This window comes from Rhipicephalus microplus, chromosome X (genome assembly GCF_043290135.1).
Source record: "Rhipicephalus microplus isolate Deutch F79 chromosome X, USDA_Rmic, whole genome shotgun sequence".
Lineage (NCBI taxonomy): Eukaryota > Metazoa > Arthropoda > Arachnida > Ixodida > Ixodidae > Rhipicephalus > Rhipicephalus microplus.
The window spans coordinates 250692052-250711148 of record NC_134710.1 but is presented as its reverse complement, the minus strand read 5'-3'; the positions used below and the strand labels follow the sequence as shown (position 1 = coordinate 250711148).

At 43.6% G+C, this 19097-nt stretch overlaps 1 protein-coding gene across 4 annotated transcripts in view; it reads left to right on the top strand.

Annotated features, from left to right (window-relative positions):
- Window positions 1–19097, top strand: part of poe (E3 ubiquitin-protein ligase-like protein poe) — a 567105-nt gene that overhangs the window by 91012 nt on the left and 456996 nt on the right. For 3 of the 4 annotated variants that reach the window (XM_075878938.1, XM_075878937.1, XM_075878940.1), the window contains exons 9-13: window positions 4893–5089; window positions 6625–6886; window positions 7570–7690; window positions 13522–13677; window positions 13760–13944. In XM_075878938.1, coding sequence (XP_075735053.1) covers window positions 4893–5089; window positions 6625–6886; window positions 7570–7690; window positions 13522–13677; window positions 13760–13944 — 921 coding nt within the window. The remainder of the gene's footprint in view (window positions 1–4892; window positions 5090–6624; window positions 6887–7569; window positions 7691–13521; window positions 13678–13759; window positions 13945–19097) is intronic. The other variant, XM_075878939.1, reaches the window with a different exon arrangement.

Genomic DNA, 19097 nt, shown 5'->3' with positions numbered 1-19097 from the left:
AGATACTCGCCCACAGCCGAGAATCTTGTAAACTTTAAAAACGTTAAGTCGCAAGCAAGGAGGACGCGCCGACAGGCGAAAAGAGAAAGTTGGCACAAATTTGTGTCGGGCATTAACTCATACACAGATGAGTCGAGAGTCTGGAGTATGGTTGGTAAGGTGGCAGGACGAGGAGCACATTCTCTTCCTCTAGTGAACACCCAAGGCGAGAGTTTGGAAGACCAGGCAAACACTCTCGGAGCACACTTTGAACAGGTCTCCAGCTCAACACACTATAGTGAAGCGTTCCGACGATACAAAACCGCAATAGAAAAACAGAGATTAGAGCGCAAGCCCAGAACACATGAGGCATACAACGAACCTTTCTGTTTGGCTGAACTGCAGGCCTCATTTGCCTGCTGCAATAAATCTGCCCCAGGCCCGGACCGTGTGGCATATGAAATGTTGAAACACCTGCCCACTGAAACCCAGAAAGCTCTCCTCTCTCTCTATAATGCGATATGGTCTTCTGGCGAGCTACCCTCAGCCTGGAAGGAAGCTATCATCATCCCAATTCTAAAACAAGGCAAGGACCCGGCCTCAGTTTCCAGCTACAGGCCAATAGCATTAACCAGCTGTATCTGCAAAGTCTTTGAAAAAATGATTAACAGGCGCCTGATGCACTTCCTTGAAATTAATGGCCTACTTGACCCATACCAGTGTGGATTTCGAGAGACTCGGTCCACCACTGACCACCTTGTCCGTATCGAAGCACAAATTCGCGATGCTTTTGTTCATAAGCAATTTTTTCTGTCTGTGTTCCTCGATATGGAAAAGGCATATGACACTGCATGGCGCTTCGGCATATTGCGAGACCTGTCACATTTAGGTGTGCGGGGTAGAATGCTGACAGTTATCGAAAGCTACCTGTCCAATCGTACATTCCGTGTCCAAGTTGGCACCGTCTTCTCTCGAGTATTTGTCCAAGAAACAGGAGTGCCACAAGGAGGTGTATTGAGCTGCACACTTTTCATAGTTAAAATGAATTCCTTGCACCTGTCTCTCCCACGAAATATTTTTTACTGCATATATGTCGATGATGTGCAGATTGGTTACAAATCGTGCAACATCTCAATGTGCCAACGCCAAGTTCAACTAGGGTTGAACAAGGTATCTAAATGGGCAAACGAGAATGGTTTTATACTCAACGCGCAAAAGAGCACTTGTGTCTTGTTCAGCCGAAAGAGGGGCCTCCATCCTGACCCAGACATTGACCTGCATGGTCAACCTCTGTCAGTGAAGACCGAGCACAAGTTTCTTGGTCTCATATTAGACACTAAGCTAACCTTCATCCCACACATCAAGTATTTAAGGGACAGGTGCTTAAAAACAATGAACATTTTGAAAGTGTTGTCACGCACTACATGGGGTAGCGACAGGAAATGTTTAATTAACTTATATAAAAGCCTCGTACGCACACGCCTAGATTACGGTGCTATAATTTATCAGTCGGCAACACCATCAGCCTTGAAAATTCTCGACCCTGTCCACCATCTAGGCGTTCGCCTCTCTACGGGTGCTTTCCGCACCAGCCCTGTGGAGAGCCTGTACGTGGATTCGAATGAATGGTCGCTGCACCTACAAAGATGTTCCTTGTCCTTTCTGTACTTTTTGAAGGTGAAGGCAGACAAGAAACACCCTTCCCATTTCATAATTAATGATTTGTCTTGTTCTGGCTTGTTCGAGAACCGTCCTTCGTTTAGGCAGCCCTACGCGCTGCGTGTAAGGAGCCTGGCCGAAGAAACAGGTGTGCCTCTTCTTGAACCCAGTTTGATGGCTCCTGCAACATATCTGCCACCGTGGCAGTGGCAGCTTATAGACTGTGATATCTCTTTTGTTGATGTCACAAAGCACGCACCACTTGCACACATACATACATTTTTCCTAGAACTACAACATAAATACACATGCCCCGAGTTCTTTACCGATGCGTCAAAGTCAAACACTTCTGTGTCATATGCAGCGGTAGGCCAATCCTTTTCCGAGGCTGGCGTTCTTCATCCTAATGCAAGCATTTTCACAGGAGAAGCTTACGCAATACTGGCGGTCGTAAAACACATTAAACAGATAAAATTACAAAAGGCGGTAATATACACAGATTCCCTAAGCGTGGTCAAAGCCCTGAAAACTCCTAAAAAACACAAGAACCCCGTGCTGGTGTCACTCTACTCACTTCTGTGCACACTTTACACATCAAAACAGCATGTCGTTGTCTGCTGGGTTCCAGGGCACCGTGAAATACAAGGAAACGTTTTGGCCGACAATCTGGCTGCTTGCGCCAATGTCACTACTGCCAATGCATCAACACCAGTCCCTGCACTTGACTTAAAACCTTTCATAAAACGAAAGCTCAGGGAGTATTGGCAGAGCATGTGGGATAAACACACAGATAATAAACTACATGCTATTAAGCCGCAACTAGGTTATTGGCCGCCACTATCAAAATCACGACACACAGAAGTAATACTAACAAGGCTTAGAACAGGACACACACATTCCACACACTCATTTCTTCTGTCCACCGGTGATCCACCATATTGTGAGAGATGTGGAGACCCCCTTACGGTTCTCCACATTCTCGTCCAGTGCAATGAGCTAGATGCTCTCAGAAAAAAGCACTTTTTACTGCCCTACCGACAGCAGCTCCCTCTACACCCTGGGATGCTCATCGGTAGGGATCCGCTTTTTAAACTGCATGCACTTTTTAGGTTTTTAAAAGATGTGCAAAGCTTTCACCCGATATTTCGAGGTCATCCGTAGCACGACCTCTATAGTGTGGTCGTCGCTGGGGTGACTATATCTTCATCATGGTTTGATTATCAAGACAATTTTGCCATCGGCTATCACCACACATATGTCACGCCACTGTCATAATTTTATTACTTTCATGTTTTAACCCGCGTTAGAGCGAGGAATTTTAAGGCCCCTTTACAGCCACGCACCATATCATTGTTCATATCTGTAGTCAATTGAAATGGCGCTCTTTGGCCATCAATTGGCCCTTGCGCCACTAAAATCTACTCATCATCATCAAACCCTACATGTCAATCAATCAATCAATCATTCAATTTCAAAAAATGAATTTTTTTGTCACTTTTTGGTCCCAAAGACCAGTCTGCCCCCTTAAATGAAACTTCTCATAAATGGAAGAAGTTTTCTTGCCTCTTCGAGTTCGGTTTAAGAGAAGTCCACTGTATTGCATACATTCTTTGGGAGAAAACTTTTTTACAAACTGAGAGAGTTGCAAAGTAAATCTGCCTCTCACAATAATCTGGGGTCTGGGCTGATTGCAGTGCACTAAAATAGATTTCTTAAATTAATTTGAACAATAGTAATGCTATGTTGAACATTTGTGAGTAGGCTAATTTCAAGCTAGGATTTCACTGGCAAATGTTCAGCCTAATTTTTCGTGCAAATGGTTTGAACATCTATTTTTGTGGTACTGCAGTTGGCTCTGATTCCACATTCTTGTAATATATACTGATTTACTTAGTAATTCTTTTAGTTTAGAAAAAGAACTTGCTCTTGTAGAAGACTTGCCAAATATTTTGTATTTTAGAAACTATTTTATGCAAGACAAATAATTGTATATATAAACTCAGCACAGAAATACACATTAACTCACCGAATTTTATCAAAATTGATCAAGAAATAATTATTCTTTAGTGCATTGTCCCCTTTAATGAGTGGTTCCTTATCACTTGCAAAAGTGATTGCCACTAGCACCAGAATAATCTCTTTCCAGGTCGATCCTATGACATGTGCAATTCTCTGAAATGCTGCAAACATGCAATGTCTTCTTCCTGCTAGCTAAGCAAGTAAAATATTTTTTTTGAAAGAGTAGCTGGAAGTGGTGAATGATTATGCTGCGCAAAATTGCCATTCATGGTAGCCATCTGGCAACAGCAGTGATGCTACACTGTAAGGAAAAGTCGATTGTTTAGGGAGTATTCATGCCACGCAACAATAATTACCGTCTGCTTCACGTACTTTACTCTCATTATCCTCTGGGTTTCGGCACTTCACGGTCACTAACAGCGTGCTATTTACAAGTGTGATGTAGTATTTTTGATAAAGAAGTGGCAAGCACCGGGTTTTCAATAAAGGAAACTCGAGCAAGTCAGGTGAGGGTCATAGTTGTGTGGCAGAATTGCTCCCCAAATACTCCACATTTCTTCCGAATGTAGCCAGACTGACTCTGACTATGCTGCAAATGCAGTTTTGGTTTTCATCTCGTTGCAGTACCTGAGGACTTTTCTGATTAACTTTCTCTAAAACAGAAAGGCAGTCACCAGAATTTAATTATTGCTTTAATACTTAATTTCAAGCTACCATGGTTGTGGGAAAATCTTTCCTGGTTGGGTTGAAAATGGGATTTTGGCGAGAAATAAAGTGTGTTAATGACATTTGTTATACCGCAAGCACTATTAAATCAAACATTGCTGCTATAGGAGCCATTGCTTCAGTTACCATTGGGGTTGGGTGCTGGCAAGATGACTGGCTAAGTTTTAATTATTTGGAAAAGGGTATTTTCAGGATTGAAATGGTGAATGGTTGGCACCATATAAATTAAATGTGGAAGCACTGGTTGGGACCTGTGCTTTAAATAGAAAACACTGAAAAATAGAAATTAATGGAGTCAAATTAATGGAAGCACTTTACTGTATTTAATAATTATTGTGATTCGGTGCAGTAGACTACGATGAAAGTATCTCTTCTCCGCAAATTGAACAACCTGTCAGTATGGATCAGGACTCCTCTAGAGTGCTTGTCATTTGGTTTTTAGTGACAATGGCTTCATGGTATGGGGAATGTATAACTGATCCTGCTTTGCCCTTTTCTGGTGTGCTCAGGTGCTACAAAACCTGCATGTGTTGACATCATGGCTGCTGCTTAGAGGCCTACATGTGATACTGAGCCTGAACACATTCCTTGATCGAGGTATTTGCAAGGAAGGTTCGGGTGCCAAAAGCAACAGGGGGTCCTTGGATCAGACACCTACCAGGACCAGAGAACAGTCCAGTGGCCTCAAGCAGAACCTTCTGCGCATGTGAGTGCCTGACACTTCCACACACATGCTGACTAAGGCCTCTGACCACATTTTGGCATCGCAAAAGAGCAAGTGTAGAAAATTGATTGGTCGTTAGCAATTGTGTCTGCAAAGTAAGGAACATCTGCATGGTGAAAAAACGGTCAAGATTTAAAATTGTAGTTTGTGTTCTTTGTTTGTGGTAGTCGCAAAAAGGCAACACGAGGAGTGTCTATGTAAGAGGTGCTCTTTGAAAACTTTTACAGTTGGTTTGCACTTCTGTGGGCTGTATGTTTGCCCAACTAATGGCGGCAACTGTTGTGCTTCAAGTGGAGACAAAATACTATTTGCATATGCTTGGGCTTGCATTACGCACGTTTATGTCAAGAGAGCATAGGCTACATTTTCCATGTCATAATGTAAGCAAACTGCACTTGTGTACGGTGTTTGCAGTAAGTGGCTAGCTGCCATTAGTTGGGCAAACTGCATAGCAGCAAAGCTAGCTTTACAATTACGAAAAAGGTCCATTGTGACTTTAAACACTTAACATTAGCCGCTAGATTAGCAGCAACTTGACATTGACTGGAAAAATCTGGATCTGTGTGAATAGTAAAATTATGGGTGCTAATCAAAATCAGATATTGAATTATGAGTGCAAATTACATTGAATATTTTTAGAGTATTTCTAGAATATTTTTTGAATACTTCGAAGTGCCGTTGCCGGAAAAAAAAAGCTGTAAAGGATTTCTAACCACATTCCTATGAGATGGAAACATGAAAGTTTCTTTTGGCTAGACTGATTAAGTCCTAGTGGGATTGTGTTTCATAGATGTCTTGACAATGAAGCAATGCAGAGACTGAATTTTATTTATGGGCATGATTTGGTGCATTCAAATTATTTCCGGTAACACTTTGCATGGGAAAGACAAAGGTGTTAAAACCTCAGCCTCTCCTTTTCTTTCAACTTTAGTTGAAGCCTAACTAATGAAATGGACAAGGGTTGGTTTCCTTTAAGTCCAGAGTTCCAAATCCGCCTCGTCGACATCAATAGATAGCATTTTAAATTTTGGATGCTAAAAATTTCTGGTGTCCGTATTTTCGAACTTGTTGGCCAATTTTAGGTCCAAAACAGCATCGAACCCCCACTTCTGCTTCATGTTGGATTTCTTGAGTCAAAAACGTTTGCAACTGTTGAAGAGCTTGAAAGGCAGCTTTCCCGCAATGCGAGCTTGTGATGGAGGGAAGCATGTTGAAAATTTGAAAAGGTGAAAAGGTTATTGTCAATTGAATGTTGATTGAATGTGTCTTTGGAAAGTTCGAACAGTTTGAATAGTTGAATTTCAGTAATAATCGAATAGCAAACACTTTTGGAAAAATATTCGAAATTTTGAATATTTGCACAACCTTAAAAGGTATTCATATTACTCATACTAAAAGAACCGTGTGGGATTTCAGTCCATGAGTATTGTACTTCAGTGATTAGCAGAGCAGAGCTCCAGCTGAAAATATTCACAAAAGGTTCACTCAAATTTTGCATATTCTTTCTTGGGCTGCAGCCAGCAAGGTTTCGGAGTGTTGCCTGTGGCACTTGCCAACCAAGTGCTGTCGCTTCTGACCAGTGTGTTTGCTGATCTGCGACTGGAAGCTGGTGCAGCACCTGAAGAGGGTGATCGAGAAGGCAGCCGTGCGGATGAGCGCATTCTCACCTTCCTGGGCAACATCAATACACCTTTCTCTGCATGGAAATGTGTCCGGGTGCTCATGCAGCTGAACCTACCTGCCCTGCTTTTTGACCTTGTCTCAGTCTCTTACCGCAAGGTAAAGTATGCTTGGGATTTGAAGTTTGTTGCCAAGGACAAGGCACGTTTTGCCACTCACGTGTAGCGATCAATCGCGCGTTTGTATCATCCATGATGGCTGGGGAAACCGGTCATATAACACCAAATCACAGCACATTTTACATAACGTAGTTCATTTGAAGCTGGCTTAAAATTGGTATCGTGAAATTCAGATCAACCGTTATCGTACCATTGAGCTTCTACATATGCAAATTTTATGTAGAGGTTCCTATGCTTTAACAGTAAAAATAACCTGCTGCCTAACTAGACATATGTTCGATGCTGAAGCATACCAGCAAAAAAAGAAGAGCAGTGTGACTAAAGTTTTCCACAAGATCTGCGATGAAACTTTTTAAAACATACTAAAAGATTCAGCTCTCTTGCATGACTATGTGGTAGTACTGTGGTTACCTATGTAATAGTCGCAATTCATTTTCAATTAGTTGGAAGCAAATTTAGAGGTGCTACTATACGTGGAAAAAATACTGAGCTAATAAAAGCATGTGCTCGGGTATGGTCGTCAAACAGAAGCAACACTTGACCGTGATAACTTCTTAGGAATTTCTGTAGGTTACGAGACTGTTCAAATAATATGAATAAATATTGTAGATTTTTGTTGTGTGTAGTCTATATCTGACACCCATAATTTTTTTCACATTGCAGGCAGGGATGTTGAAGAGGATTCAGAAGCATCCAACAGATGGCGACAACTTCAGCACTTCAGATTCAAACACATTCTATGAAGAAGACTTCAGTACATCAGATGAAAGCAGTGTTGATGAAGGTGATCATTGTTGCCAAAATGTGCTGGCTCTTATTCGTACTTTATTGTTCCTTTCTGATATAGACTTTTAAAGCTGTTGCCCATTATCATGGATCCTAATACAGTAAAAGCTCAGGGGTGGAACAGCTGTGCCTTTTGCGTCATCCTGTGTCAAAGTCTCTTATTAGCGCCATACTGCGCCACAGCACCCGAATTCACCCGAAGGGGGCTCATGCTCTGAAAACTAATGCTCTGAAAACATAGCTGAAACATAGCTGAACTTTCTGTTTCATTGAAACAGATATGTTTGTGGTTTCGGCAACGCTCTGATCGCTCAAGCAGCAACTGTGTAAGGTCATGATTCAGGGCGCGCGTGCTATCTCTGCAGGCATCAGTGCGAATAGCTCTTAAACCCTTCTACCTGCTGTGCTGTCAATGCTGAAGAGACAGCTCAAAGAGCATCTTTTCAGCGATATGTAGAGATATGCGATTTTTTATCCGCAACAGTTAGCTGCCAGCCGTACTTCGCATAGCACAAATTGTTGCTATCGCATTCATAGCTTCACCCTTGTGGTCAAACTCTTTTTTTATAACTTGCATTATACGGTGCAACTCGGCGGTTGACACTTGTGAGTTCACGTTTCGTACCGCAAGTAGTCGGCAATGAATGCGATAGCAAGAAATAGTCATGTTATATGAAGAGAGGCTGACAGCTACAGTCGAATCCTGTTACAATGAAATTGATCGGACATGTGAAAAAATTTGTTGTGGAATTTTATCGTAGCGAAGCATCTTTAGACCTCGAAATTTGGTAAAATTTTATTATGATAAGGATAATCTTATTTAATGATCATTAATTCAAGTCATCAACTTTTTAATTATTAGAGGTAGGTGGTCTGGTCAAACTGTTAAAGAGCCAATTGCTGTTTTGAGATTTTGAAAAAGCAGCTGGAGGCAATTAATGTGGAATATTGAAATTCGTCCATTCCTTTTGTCAAATCCAAAACTGAAGCACAGATGGGCTCAGCTATCAAATCGGAATGACATCTGTTCTTGACGATGACTGCAGCGGCATTGTCGTCTGCATTCATTAATGTATGTGCACTATGTGTGTTATAATTGCAAGCCCAGCTCTCACATTTACGAAGCGAAGTATATTGTTATGTAATACACTCAAGCCTCGTTTCAATGAAGTGGAAGGGGAGCCACAATTATTTCGTTATATCTATTATTTGCTTAAACAGGTTTTTTGTGGCAATGTATGCTCAGATGGGTGCACACCTAAAAGCATGCAAAGAAGGAAACCGCCTCACGGCTCGATGTACCGCTACGCCACCACACGTGCGACAGAAAATAAACACAGTCGAAACGCATTGATTCGAACACGCTAAATTAAACTTCTTTCCGGTTAATTCGAACTCAAGCGTGGTCCCGTGAAACCTATGTGTATTCCAATGGGCAAAAACACTCAGTAATTCGAACGTGCGAGCAGTTGTGACTGGTAATTCTAACATACCGTTCTCTGAAAGTGCTCTCAGCACCATGCCCAGTCCCGCAGTGGCACCTCTCAACGCTGCGCGAAGAAGGAAAAGAAGAAAAGGAAAGAAAAGACTGCGGCGGATTGGTTGCTTTCTCTTAAATTTTACTTTGTTATATTGGGAAACGCCTGTGCCATGCTTCTCTCTTTTTCGCTTTTGCACATAGAGACCCTTCTTCTCTCAAGGCTACGTGTGGAGAGAGATAAAAAAAAGAAAAGAAAGCTGTCGCGTAGACTTGACTCTCTCTAATGCCAATCTGCTTCTCTCCGCGTGGAGACACTCCTCCTTTCGCGGTGCAGAGAGTAGCAGCGGAGACGCAGTTGTTGCCGTCGGCCTAGCTGCGTGCTACTGTGCTTTGCAAACTGCATGTGAAGTTGATTGACTCGCTGCAAGGCAAGCGTGTGCAGACGCGCATCACCGATTACTTCAATTAATGACGGATGTCCTCTGATTTGTGAATAAATGTAAGTCTTCTGAAGCTTCCCCATTGTGTGTTCTTAAGTGAGAGGGAAATCGCTTTGCACTGCAGCACCACTTCTCTGTTATGTGACCCTCGGAGCACTTCCTCAATCCTCTCCGCTGGCTGTGTGAGGAGGACGGCTCTCTCGGTCGCGCATGGCGTGGCTGTAAGGTGGGCGCGAGAGTTTTAAAAGACCTGCGACGAACGACCTTCAAACTCCGCAGAAAACAATAAACAGCCAAATCTCATTAATTCGACCACGCTTAATTCGAACTTCCGGTTAATTCGAACTCACAATGAGGTCCCATGAAAGCTGTGTGTATTTGAATGGGCAAAAACGCCCAGTAATTCAAACGCGCAAGCACTAATTCGAATGCGCAAGCAATAACCCCACTTGCGACGGTTAATTCTAACATACCACGCTCCGAAAATGCTCTCAGCACCCCGCCCAATCTCGCGGCGGCATTTCCGACACCTCAACGCTGCGCGCGAAGGAAAGGAAAGGAAAGAAGAGGCTGCGGTGGAATGTTTGCTTTCTCTCTCTCTCTCTCTCTAATGTCGATCTGCGACGTGCTGGTGTTACGCTTCCCCCTTCCTTGTCCCTGCCACATAACCCTTCTTCTTTCAACAACGCGCGCGAAGAGAGCAAAAAAAAAAAAAAAAGCTGCCGTGTAGTGTTGGTTTATCTCAAATGCCGTTCTGCTTCTCTTCGCGGGGAGATGATGCTCCTTTCTTGTCCACGCTGCGGCTTTGGCGCAGTGGGTAGTAGCGGGGATGCAGACGTAGTTGTCGTCTTTATCTAGTGTCAGCGCTGAACATTGCCGAGCGCAACTTCTTTTGCCAGGAGAATCCCGAACTCGAAGTAGACATATGCTTTGCAAGCTGCGTACGAAATTGACTCGCTGCAAAGCAAACGTGTGCAGACGTGCATCACCGATTACTGCAATTAATGATGGATGTCCTGTGATTTGTGAATAAATGTAAGTCTTCTGAAACTTCCCTCTCGTCTGTTAGCTCAATGCACATGCGCCACTGCATAGGGAGCCTTCCGTTTACTTAGCTTTCATTAATTAGAACTTCTTTTAATTCAAACAAATTTTCGGGCCCCTTCGAGTTCGAATTTTCGAGATTAGACTGTACTTAACACTACGGTAATTTTTTTTTTGATAGACTAGTTGATAGACTAATTTGTTATATCTATTTACCTGTCAATTTTACTTTGTTACAACGAGGTTTAAAATGCATGGTTCTTAATAGAGCTTTCAAGGGGAATTTTACTTTGTTATATTCATTATTTCGTTATATTCTCTTACATTATAACGAGGTTTGAGTGTAACTCCTGCTTGTTCTGGCTACCTTGGAAGAGTATGGCAGCAGTGCTCTTCCACATTTTCGTTAACCAGTGAAATTGGTCGAATTTCATCACTGTGTAAAATCGTCAAGGTGACTTTTAAAAATCTCAAAGCAACAATGGGCTTCTTGTAGGAAGCGCTCCAATTCACTGGTTTGACGAGACCGTCCATCTACACTAATTTATAGGTTAATGAGTTTAATTTCTTTCATTTCTGTCAGATGGTAATATGTCTGCTACCACAGAAAAAGTAATTATGAAGGCCACAAGAAAATCTCAATTTATCTCAATTTTCTGTAATTTTTACTCTGAAAATCTATGTAAGTCACAGAGAAAAATTTACCTTGAAAAAAATTAGAGGTGTGTGACCACAGAATTGAGTCATTGACCTCTGGCTGTGCGATGAATTCTTAGATAATCTAGCAACGAAGGCATTATTTGCTACTCGATTGAAATGATGAGCTATTCATAGACATATCATAGAGTTGATGTGCTTGTGTCTGAGCTACTTTGATTACTTCAGCGTCACAGAAGCATCTTCATTAACTGCCTGCGCGGGTTTTTATACGCGGGTTTTTGACACTATACTACATAAGGGAAAAGGGCTGCCCTCAGTATTATACAAGAAGAGTTGCATTACAAGCAATAGGAAATTTAATGTGTTCTTTAATGCTAGACCTAGCAGCTCACATTGATAAAGCTTGCTTCAAACATCAAATCTGTAAAGGGAATACCGTATTTACTCTCATAATCCTCGCACTTTTTTTGCCGGAAAACTGATGCAAAGTTGGGGGGTGCGAGAATTACGCGGGGAAAACTTTCCACGAAAACGTACAGAGCGAAAAAGAAAACGAAGTGGCCGCAAATCGAGATTCTCACACCAGCAACTTACAGCAAGCTTTAAGAAGTACTAATTAGAACTTACCTCAACAATAAAAGCAGAGATACAACACAAGACAAGATTTATTAAAGACACAAAAAGTGGAAGTAAATAGTCGAGCATTAGAATACCGTACGCAAAGCTTGCGGGCGTTGCGGGCGTAGCGGTAGTGTCGCTCAACAGGAGCCCTCAAAAGGTAAGTGTGGGATGTCAGTATTGGGCTGATGGCTATTTAACAGAATCGTCCACAGTTTTCTTCTGAAGAAATAAAGTTTACCATCGATCCCAGATTTAGGCACACGGCAGGCCCATCGCGCCTTGGTGGCTTTAAGCTGCCGTCACCAGTAGCGAACACAAAACTCGTAGACTCCGAAGGGCCTACCGGCGGCCCTGTTGCCGTTGTTTAGTGCATGATCTATCACTTGTAACTTCAAAGCAGCTGTACAGCTCCAATATCGCCTCATAACGTGGCAAGATTACCGACACAACATACAAAACACGCCGCAACACACACTGGCCACTTCGGCTTGGCTTCGGCTTGACTTGAATTGGATTGAATCTCTGTGCAATAGTACACCTAATGCTTAAGAGATGGCGCCAGATAGCGTGCGCTATCATTAGCAGTGGCTGGAAAGAGCAGACGACGTTATTGCAGCAGTTTTCGGGGGTGCGATAATTACTTGAGGAAAAAAAGAAATCGTATTTTTGTTGGGTGATGTGGGGGGTGCGAGAATTATGCGAGTGCGAGGATTACGCAAGTAAATACGGTAATAGGCTGAAATAAAGTGACAAGGTGGCGCATCTTGTCATGGGGCGAACTTGCACTCCACTCTGCATCCAGATGTATAGATATAGAGCTCTTGGGTTTTAAACTATTGTTGAATTCCAATGGCGGAGTAATGAAAGTTTTTGTGCACATTTTGGAGTTAGTGTGTTCCAATCACAGACTAAGGTTGGCAGCCAAGCTTTCAAATGAGAGAGTTGGAGTGGATTCAGAATGGTAGGCACTCTGTGGAGCAGGAAAAGTTGCTCTACCAAAATCAGCTGAGTAGGCCGGAACTCTGCATGACGTATTACCTTGAACACGTTCGCCTACTTTGAAGTGCTGCCAGTGGTTGCTTGTTTTGATGGTGAATGGCGGACGACATGGACAAGTCAGCAAATTCCGCTGCTTGACAGTGGCAGCCGAGTCAGAAAAGGGGTTTTGCTCAAGGGATTCATCGTATAGTGACAGAGACAATAAAACTGATGTGCACAAATGTGGATTGGATAGAATTTGACTGTAGAATGGAATAAGTATATACAAGGTCTCGACAACTCAACAAACGAAAGATAGACTTCTTGCTTCTACCTTGCTCCAACAACATGTGTTGTGTTTTAATTGCTGGTCTGGAGGCATTGCTCTACGCCACAGTCATGTGCTTTCTCACGGAGTTTGTCGGCTGCTCTGACTGTGCCATTGGAATTCAACGAATTTCTCTGTGCTATGAGATCGGCAAAAGCGGCCTATATTCTCTGAAGTGTCCACAGTAACGTCCTGCGGAAACGCAAAGTACCGAGAGGAGCGCATGGAATTTACCTCAATATGGCCGCATACTTGCGCGTCTCTTTATCACTTGCTAGCTGGACGAAAAACCTCCGGGCAACTTGGTGAGTCCTCAGGGCGACCGAGGACTTTGCTTCGAAAAACACAGGCGGGTTCCAGCAACCCTCTGACTGATGTGCTGAGATCCCAGGCACATTTGTACTATGCCAGACTGGTGTCTCGGGGAGCCCGTGGTGAGTCCGGGACTGGTAATCAGAGGCCTGCCAAATATTACTTGCACATGGCATCCTCAAGTATGGTTGCTTTGTTATGCAGATGACAGCGAGCCCATCTTGGGTCACTGGTATGAGCTAACGACTGCCCTACGAGAAAATAGCCCTGCTCCAGGACCACTGCAGCCAAAGGGAGTTGCCGAGACTGAAGTGACAGAAACCAGAGGTGTCCGCTGCTCCTTGGCTGATGGCCGACCCCTGATTCCAGACAAAGAGGAACCACATGGGGTAAGCATACCTGCCAAGTATCTTGTTCTTATGTTTGTATGGCTGTCATGAAAATCTCCAGGAAATCGAAATTTCTGCACGTCATCTTGCCACATTGACAAAAATGTAGCCCAATCGTATCCAGGCTTTTTGCAAACCATCGCATTTTATTGCAATCAAATTTAGAAATTGTTCATCTAAACGTACAGTCGGTGTCTAATGAATCACTAACAGCCGAGCAAGTGTCGTAAGCATTTCAGAAGGTGTATTTATTTATTTATTTATTTATTTATTTCTTTATTTATTTATTTATTTATTTATTTATTACAAATACCTACATCGCCCATTGGGCATTGTTGTAGGGGGGTTACAGTAGAAAATAGAATACAAAACAGCAAAATTAAAAGCAAATAAATCGTGCATTACAGTATACAGGAGAAATCAACACTTGTAGTACAGCATTAGAACAAAAGTACAAAACACAGGATTATACAACGAAAGCAGTAATTATACATATAAAAAGTCAACAACCAAGAGAAGTACAAAGCCAACGTTAAATATATGAGTTATTTCAGCTGCTCAAAATGCTGTTTCAATGGCTGTTAGGAAATTAGAATCAGAGAATATTGTTATTTTTAGTGCATTCCAGTCACTAATAGAATTTAGAAAGAAAGAGTATTTAAGGACATTCAATCGACTAATGTGCACCCTCCTGTCATTGCCATAAACAGGTCCGCTCGGCACAGCCAGTCTGACTTCACTGCATGATTCCCCTATAGTCCAGTATTTTCGCTTCTGTTATAGTTTTATCTTTGAAATGCTGCAAAAAATAATAAATAATAAAAATAAAAAGATAAAAGAAAATGAAACTGAAACGACCAAAAGCACTCTGCATGCCCATGTTGGCCCCTATCATCACCTTATCAGAACTAGAACGCAAGAAAATAATATTGTGTGATAGGGGGATCCCGCAATGCTGCCAAACCGGATATGCACACCTGTCATTGGTGATCACACTATTCGCAGCAAGATTGGGCTATAGGTGGCAGCATCGCCCCTTGGGGCGGATAAAATGCATTGACTACAGATTACTGTAATATCTATGCTCTTCTCCACTCAGTCGATAGCCTATGCAACGTTACCATTATCCGTGAGTAAAGCGCATTCAACCTTTCATAGGCTCCCCCTGGGTGACTCTCTTCACGCTTTTGCACTAAATCATGCCTTTGTTGTGTTGTTTGTTTGTGGTTAGCTTGTGTTCCCCCTGCTATGTACTGCTGTAGCGTGACTGAACTACTCATTTACATCTTTGTCATCTGCATACTTCAACAACAAAAAAAAAGATCGTAGAAAACCTGCATATCTGTGCGATTAGTTCAGTACCACCGTCCGCACCTTAAATACATTTTTTTTTTCTTATTCTGTTCACCATGAAATGTGGGAAAGCCGATAAGTCTAGTCAGGAAAGCTTAGTGGCTGATGGCGCTTTGCGCTACACTGCGTTAACCACGTGTACATTCATGTTCTTGCACCAGTAAAAATATTAAAATTCTATATAAGAGTTCAGCAGGAAGCTTTCATCGATGGATTATGTGCATGACAGTGCTACAACAAAGGCCTGGTTAAGGGGAGAAGTGAAGCATGTTTTTTATTTTCGGACAAAAAATGACCACTGCTTTCCACCGGTCACTAACAATGCCACACAAACTCTGAAGACATGTAAAAAAGGTAAAATTTTCAGTGAAGTTATGACATTATATATAAGGCATGCCGTCTGAAGCAATTTTGAACGTCTGGGCTCTTTAAAGCATTTTTAAATCTAAGCACAGGGTTGTGCACGGTAACTCTGTTTCAAGTACAGTTTAAGTACCAAAGTGTCACAGATTATGTGATATTATTTCTATGTAGTGGTACCACGGTCAGATAAACACAACTAAGGCTCCTCGTGTGATCGATAAACTACAGTGCCGTAGTTGTACACCTACCAACAACGCACAGGTGCATGGCCTAAAGCCTGTTTTTCTTTTTTTTTTTCAACAACCGAGTCGCTATAAAATGCTGCATTCACGCACCATTCATTAGTGCTCATGTGTGGGAGGATGCCAAGAGTATTTTGCATTGTGCTTGAAACAAAGCGGCACCCACTCTGAAATTATTCTGGTAAATGAACGGTACAATGACAATAAACATTACTCTGGAAAGTTGCACTTGGCGATTTTATTATAAAGCATTAGCAGCCGGGAAAGACCAAATTATTTTGTACGTCGTTTTAGGCATACATAGAAGCAGTTACACTCGCACTGACATTTTTCTGGTCATTTTTCTGGACATTTCTTCTGGTGGTTTTTCTGGTCACTGACATGACCAGAAAAACCACACTTTGAGAACATGCATGACGTACGCGCGCATATAAAGATGACGTGGCTAACAGACCAAACATTGAGGAATCCACACTTCGGCCAGTTGCCGCCAGCAACGACTTTGCTCGATTTTGCGGCCAATACTGCTGCTAATGCTTGGGCCACACAAACTATTGTTCGCGTTTCATTTCACGCTGATAGTGCAGTAGGGTCTCAGTGATACGAAGTCGGCCGATACGAATTCGTGAAATTCCCCAGCCAAATTTAACTGTGTCCTCTGGGTTAGATTTGAGACATTCAGAACACTTCCTCAAAGGGCGGGTGATACGGACTTTGGTACCGAAACCATTGAACAAAAGCTAAGAGCAGCGTGCTCAAAGCTTTAGAAGTTCTGAAAATACCCGCGTATAATATGAGGTTTCTTTTTTTCAAATATTAGCATTCCGAATTTCCGCTTCGTACTACAGTTAAACCTCATTATAACGAAATTGGAGGGCTGCCGCTATTTGCTCGTTATAACCAATATTTCGTTATAGCCGTAGCGGGCATTTACCGCAAATATTATGCACTATACTTACCCCCAAAAATAGCGGGCGAAATAGCATCTCGCCGCACGGTGGTATGCAACAAAATAACCGCATTTTTAAATAAAAAAGGAAAAAGTCATGCACCTGTTTTAATACACTTCAGAGGGTGCACGTTAAAGAACCCCAGGTGGTCTAAATTTCTGGAGCCCTCCACTACGGCGTCTCTCATAATCATATAGTTGTTTTGGGACGTTAAACCCCACATATCAATCAATCAACTAATGCACTTCAGAATACACAGCTTGCATTTCAGGCAGACTTACCTGCAAAGAAGTCCGTAATTGGACGTTGATGCATCTTCCTGATGCGAACGATGGCTCGCTCAGCTGCGGCCGCAATGTTCAAGCCATCTTCGCCGCCCTCGTGAGCGCCGAAGTAGCGGTGCAGCACGTCCACCGCGTCTAATGCCTCCGACGCCGTCGGCACGTTTGTCTCCTGTTCGTCGACAGAGTCATCGTCACTGGTTTCGTTACGATCACTGACAGCGCGCACAATATCGTCATCTAGGAGCTGCTCCGTTGCCACCACTTCAGAGTCCGCACTCACATAGTCGCAAAACGACTCGCTGTCAGGCACGACACTGGCGTCATGAAGTGCCGTCCATGATGCAGCGACTTCGTCTGATGTGGCGAAACCGTCCGGCACAGTGGGCTCGTCTGATGGCTCATCGCTGGCGTCTGGTGCGGCGGCAAATGAGGCGTGTCGAAAGCAGTTTGCGATCATGGTCGCCGTCACACTCATCCACGCCGCCTGAAGCATTTGGAGCGCAGCGTACAAGTCAACATCAGTGTCTCGCTTCATCCTCATGTTGAGCAGGAGCTTGTCTATCACACGCTTGCGGTAACCTGCCTTCAGCGACATAATCACGCCTTGGTCGAGCGGCTGTATTTTTGCTGTGCAGTTGGCAGGAAGGAACAGCAGCTCGATCTTTTGAAGCACGGCAGCGGTATGGTGGGCGGTGAAGTTATCTAAAACAAGGCACACCTTGCAGTCCGCCTTTGCCAGCTTCTCGTCCCATTCGCAAAGCCATTTTGAAAAAATCTCCGTCCTCCAGGCTTTGCGATTGGCTACGTACTTGACTGGGAGCTGCCTCTTCCCCTTAAAGCAGCGAGGGGATGCACTTTTGCCAATTACGAAAATTGGCAGCTTCTCAGAGCCGGTCATGTTTGCACAAAGTAGCGCAGTGATCCGCAGCTTACTTTGTTTGCCGCCATGGCACGGCTCGCCTTTGAGGGCTATCGTCTTGTGCGGCAACATCTTGAAAAAGAGAGCGGATTCGTCCGCGTTAAAAATATCCTCCGTGCTGTATTTTTCTAGCAGCCGCACGATGTTTTCTTTTGCCCACTTGGTAGCCTCTGCTTCGTCGACAGATTGCGATTCGCCGCAGACCGCTCTCCCGACAATGTCGTGGCGCTCCTTGAAGCGTTAGAGCCAACCCGAACTTGCTACGAAGTTGTCATAGCCCATGATGCAGGCAAGGTCTCTCGCTTTTCTTTGCAGCAAAGCGCCGCTCACCGGCAGATTCACGGCCCGCGTGTCCAAGAACCATTTAAAAACGGCCCTTTCGACCGCTTCAAAGGCAGGTGCCCTCATCCTTCTAGCGCTTCTTTTCACGCCACGTGCAACAGCGTCGATGATAGACTCCTGCTTACTCAAGATGGTTGACAGTGTGCTATACGCCAGTCTCTTGCCACGTTGCCTTTCTTTATCCCCGATTCAACGGCTCTTATCATAGCCGCCTTCTGATCTAGCGTTATGCGCTTTCGCTTCCCGCCTCGCGCATTCATGTTGCTGGAATCACGAGCGCAGCACGATAAAAGATAAGGCGGAAGCGGTCGAAAAAGAGAAGAAACACGCACGCAAAAGCAACGTGGCTCACATCGGCGAGCGACAACACTTGCAGAGAAAGTGACTGTGAAGAGGAAGGGGCAGAAGGGGTGCTCTTTTGCGCTGCCCTCTAGGAACCGGTTACTCAAGGGGAAGGGAGTATGTAAGATTAGGAAGCGCGCCTCAGTGCCATGAGAAAGGGGAGAGGGAGAATATAAAAAAGACACAAAAGAAAAGAAAAGGGCGAGACGTTCGCGGAGCTGCGGAGCGCTCCGCTGTCGGTGGTAGCCAAGCGGCGCACGTGCAGCGACCTCTCCTCCGGAAACAGCGCGTGCCGTCTGCTTTGTGCGCGTTGCTGGAGGGCGCGTGGCGGGAGTTTTGAACTGCTAAATACAGTTCT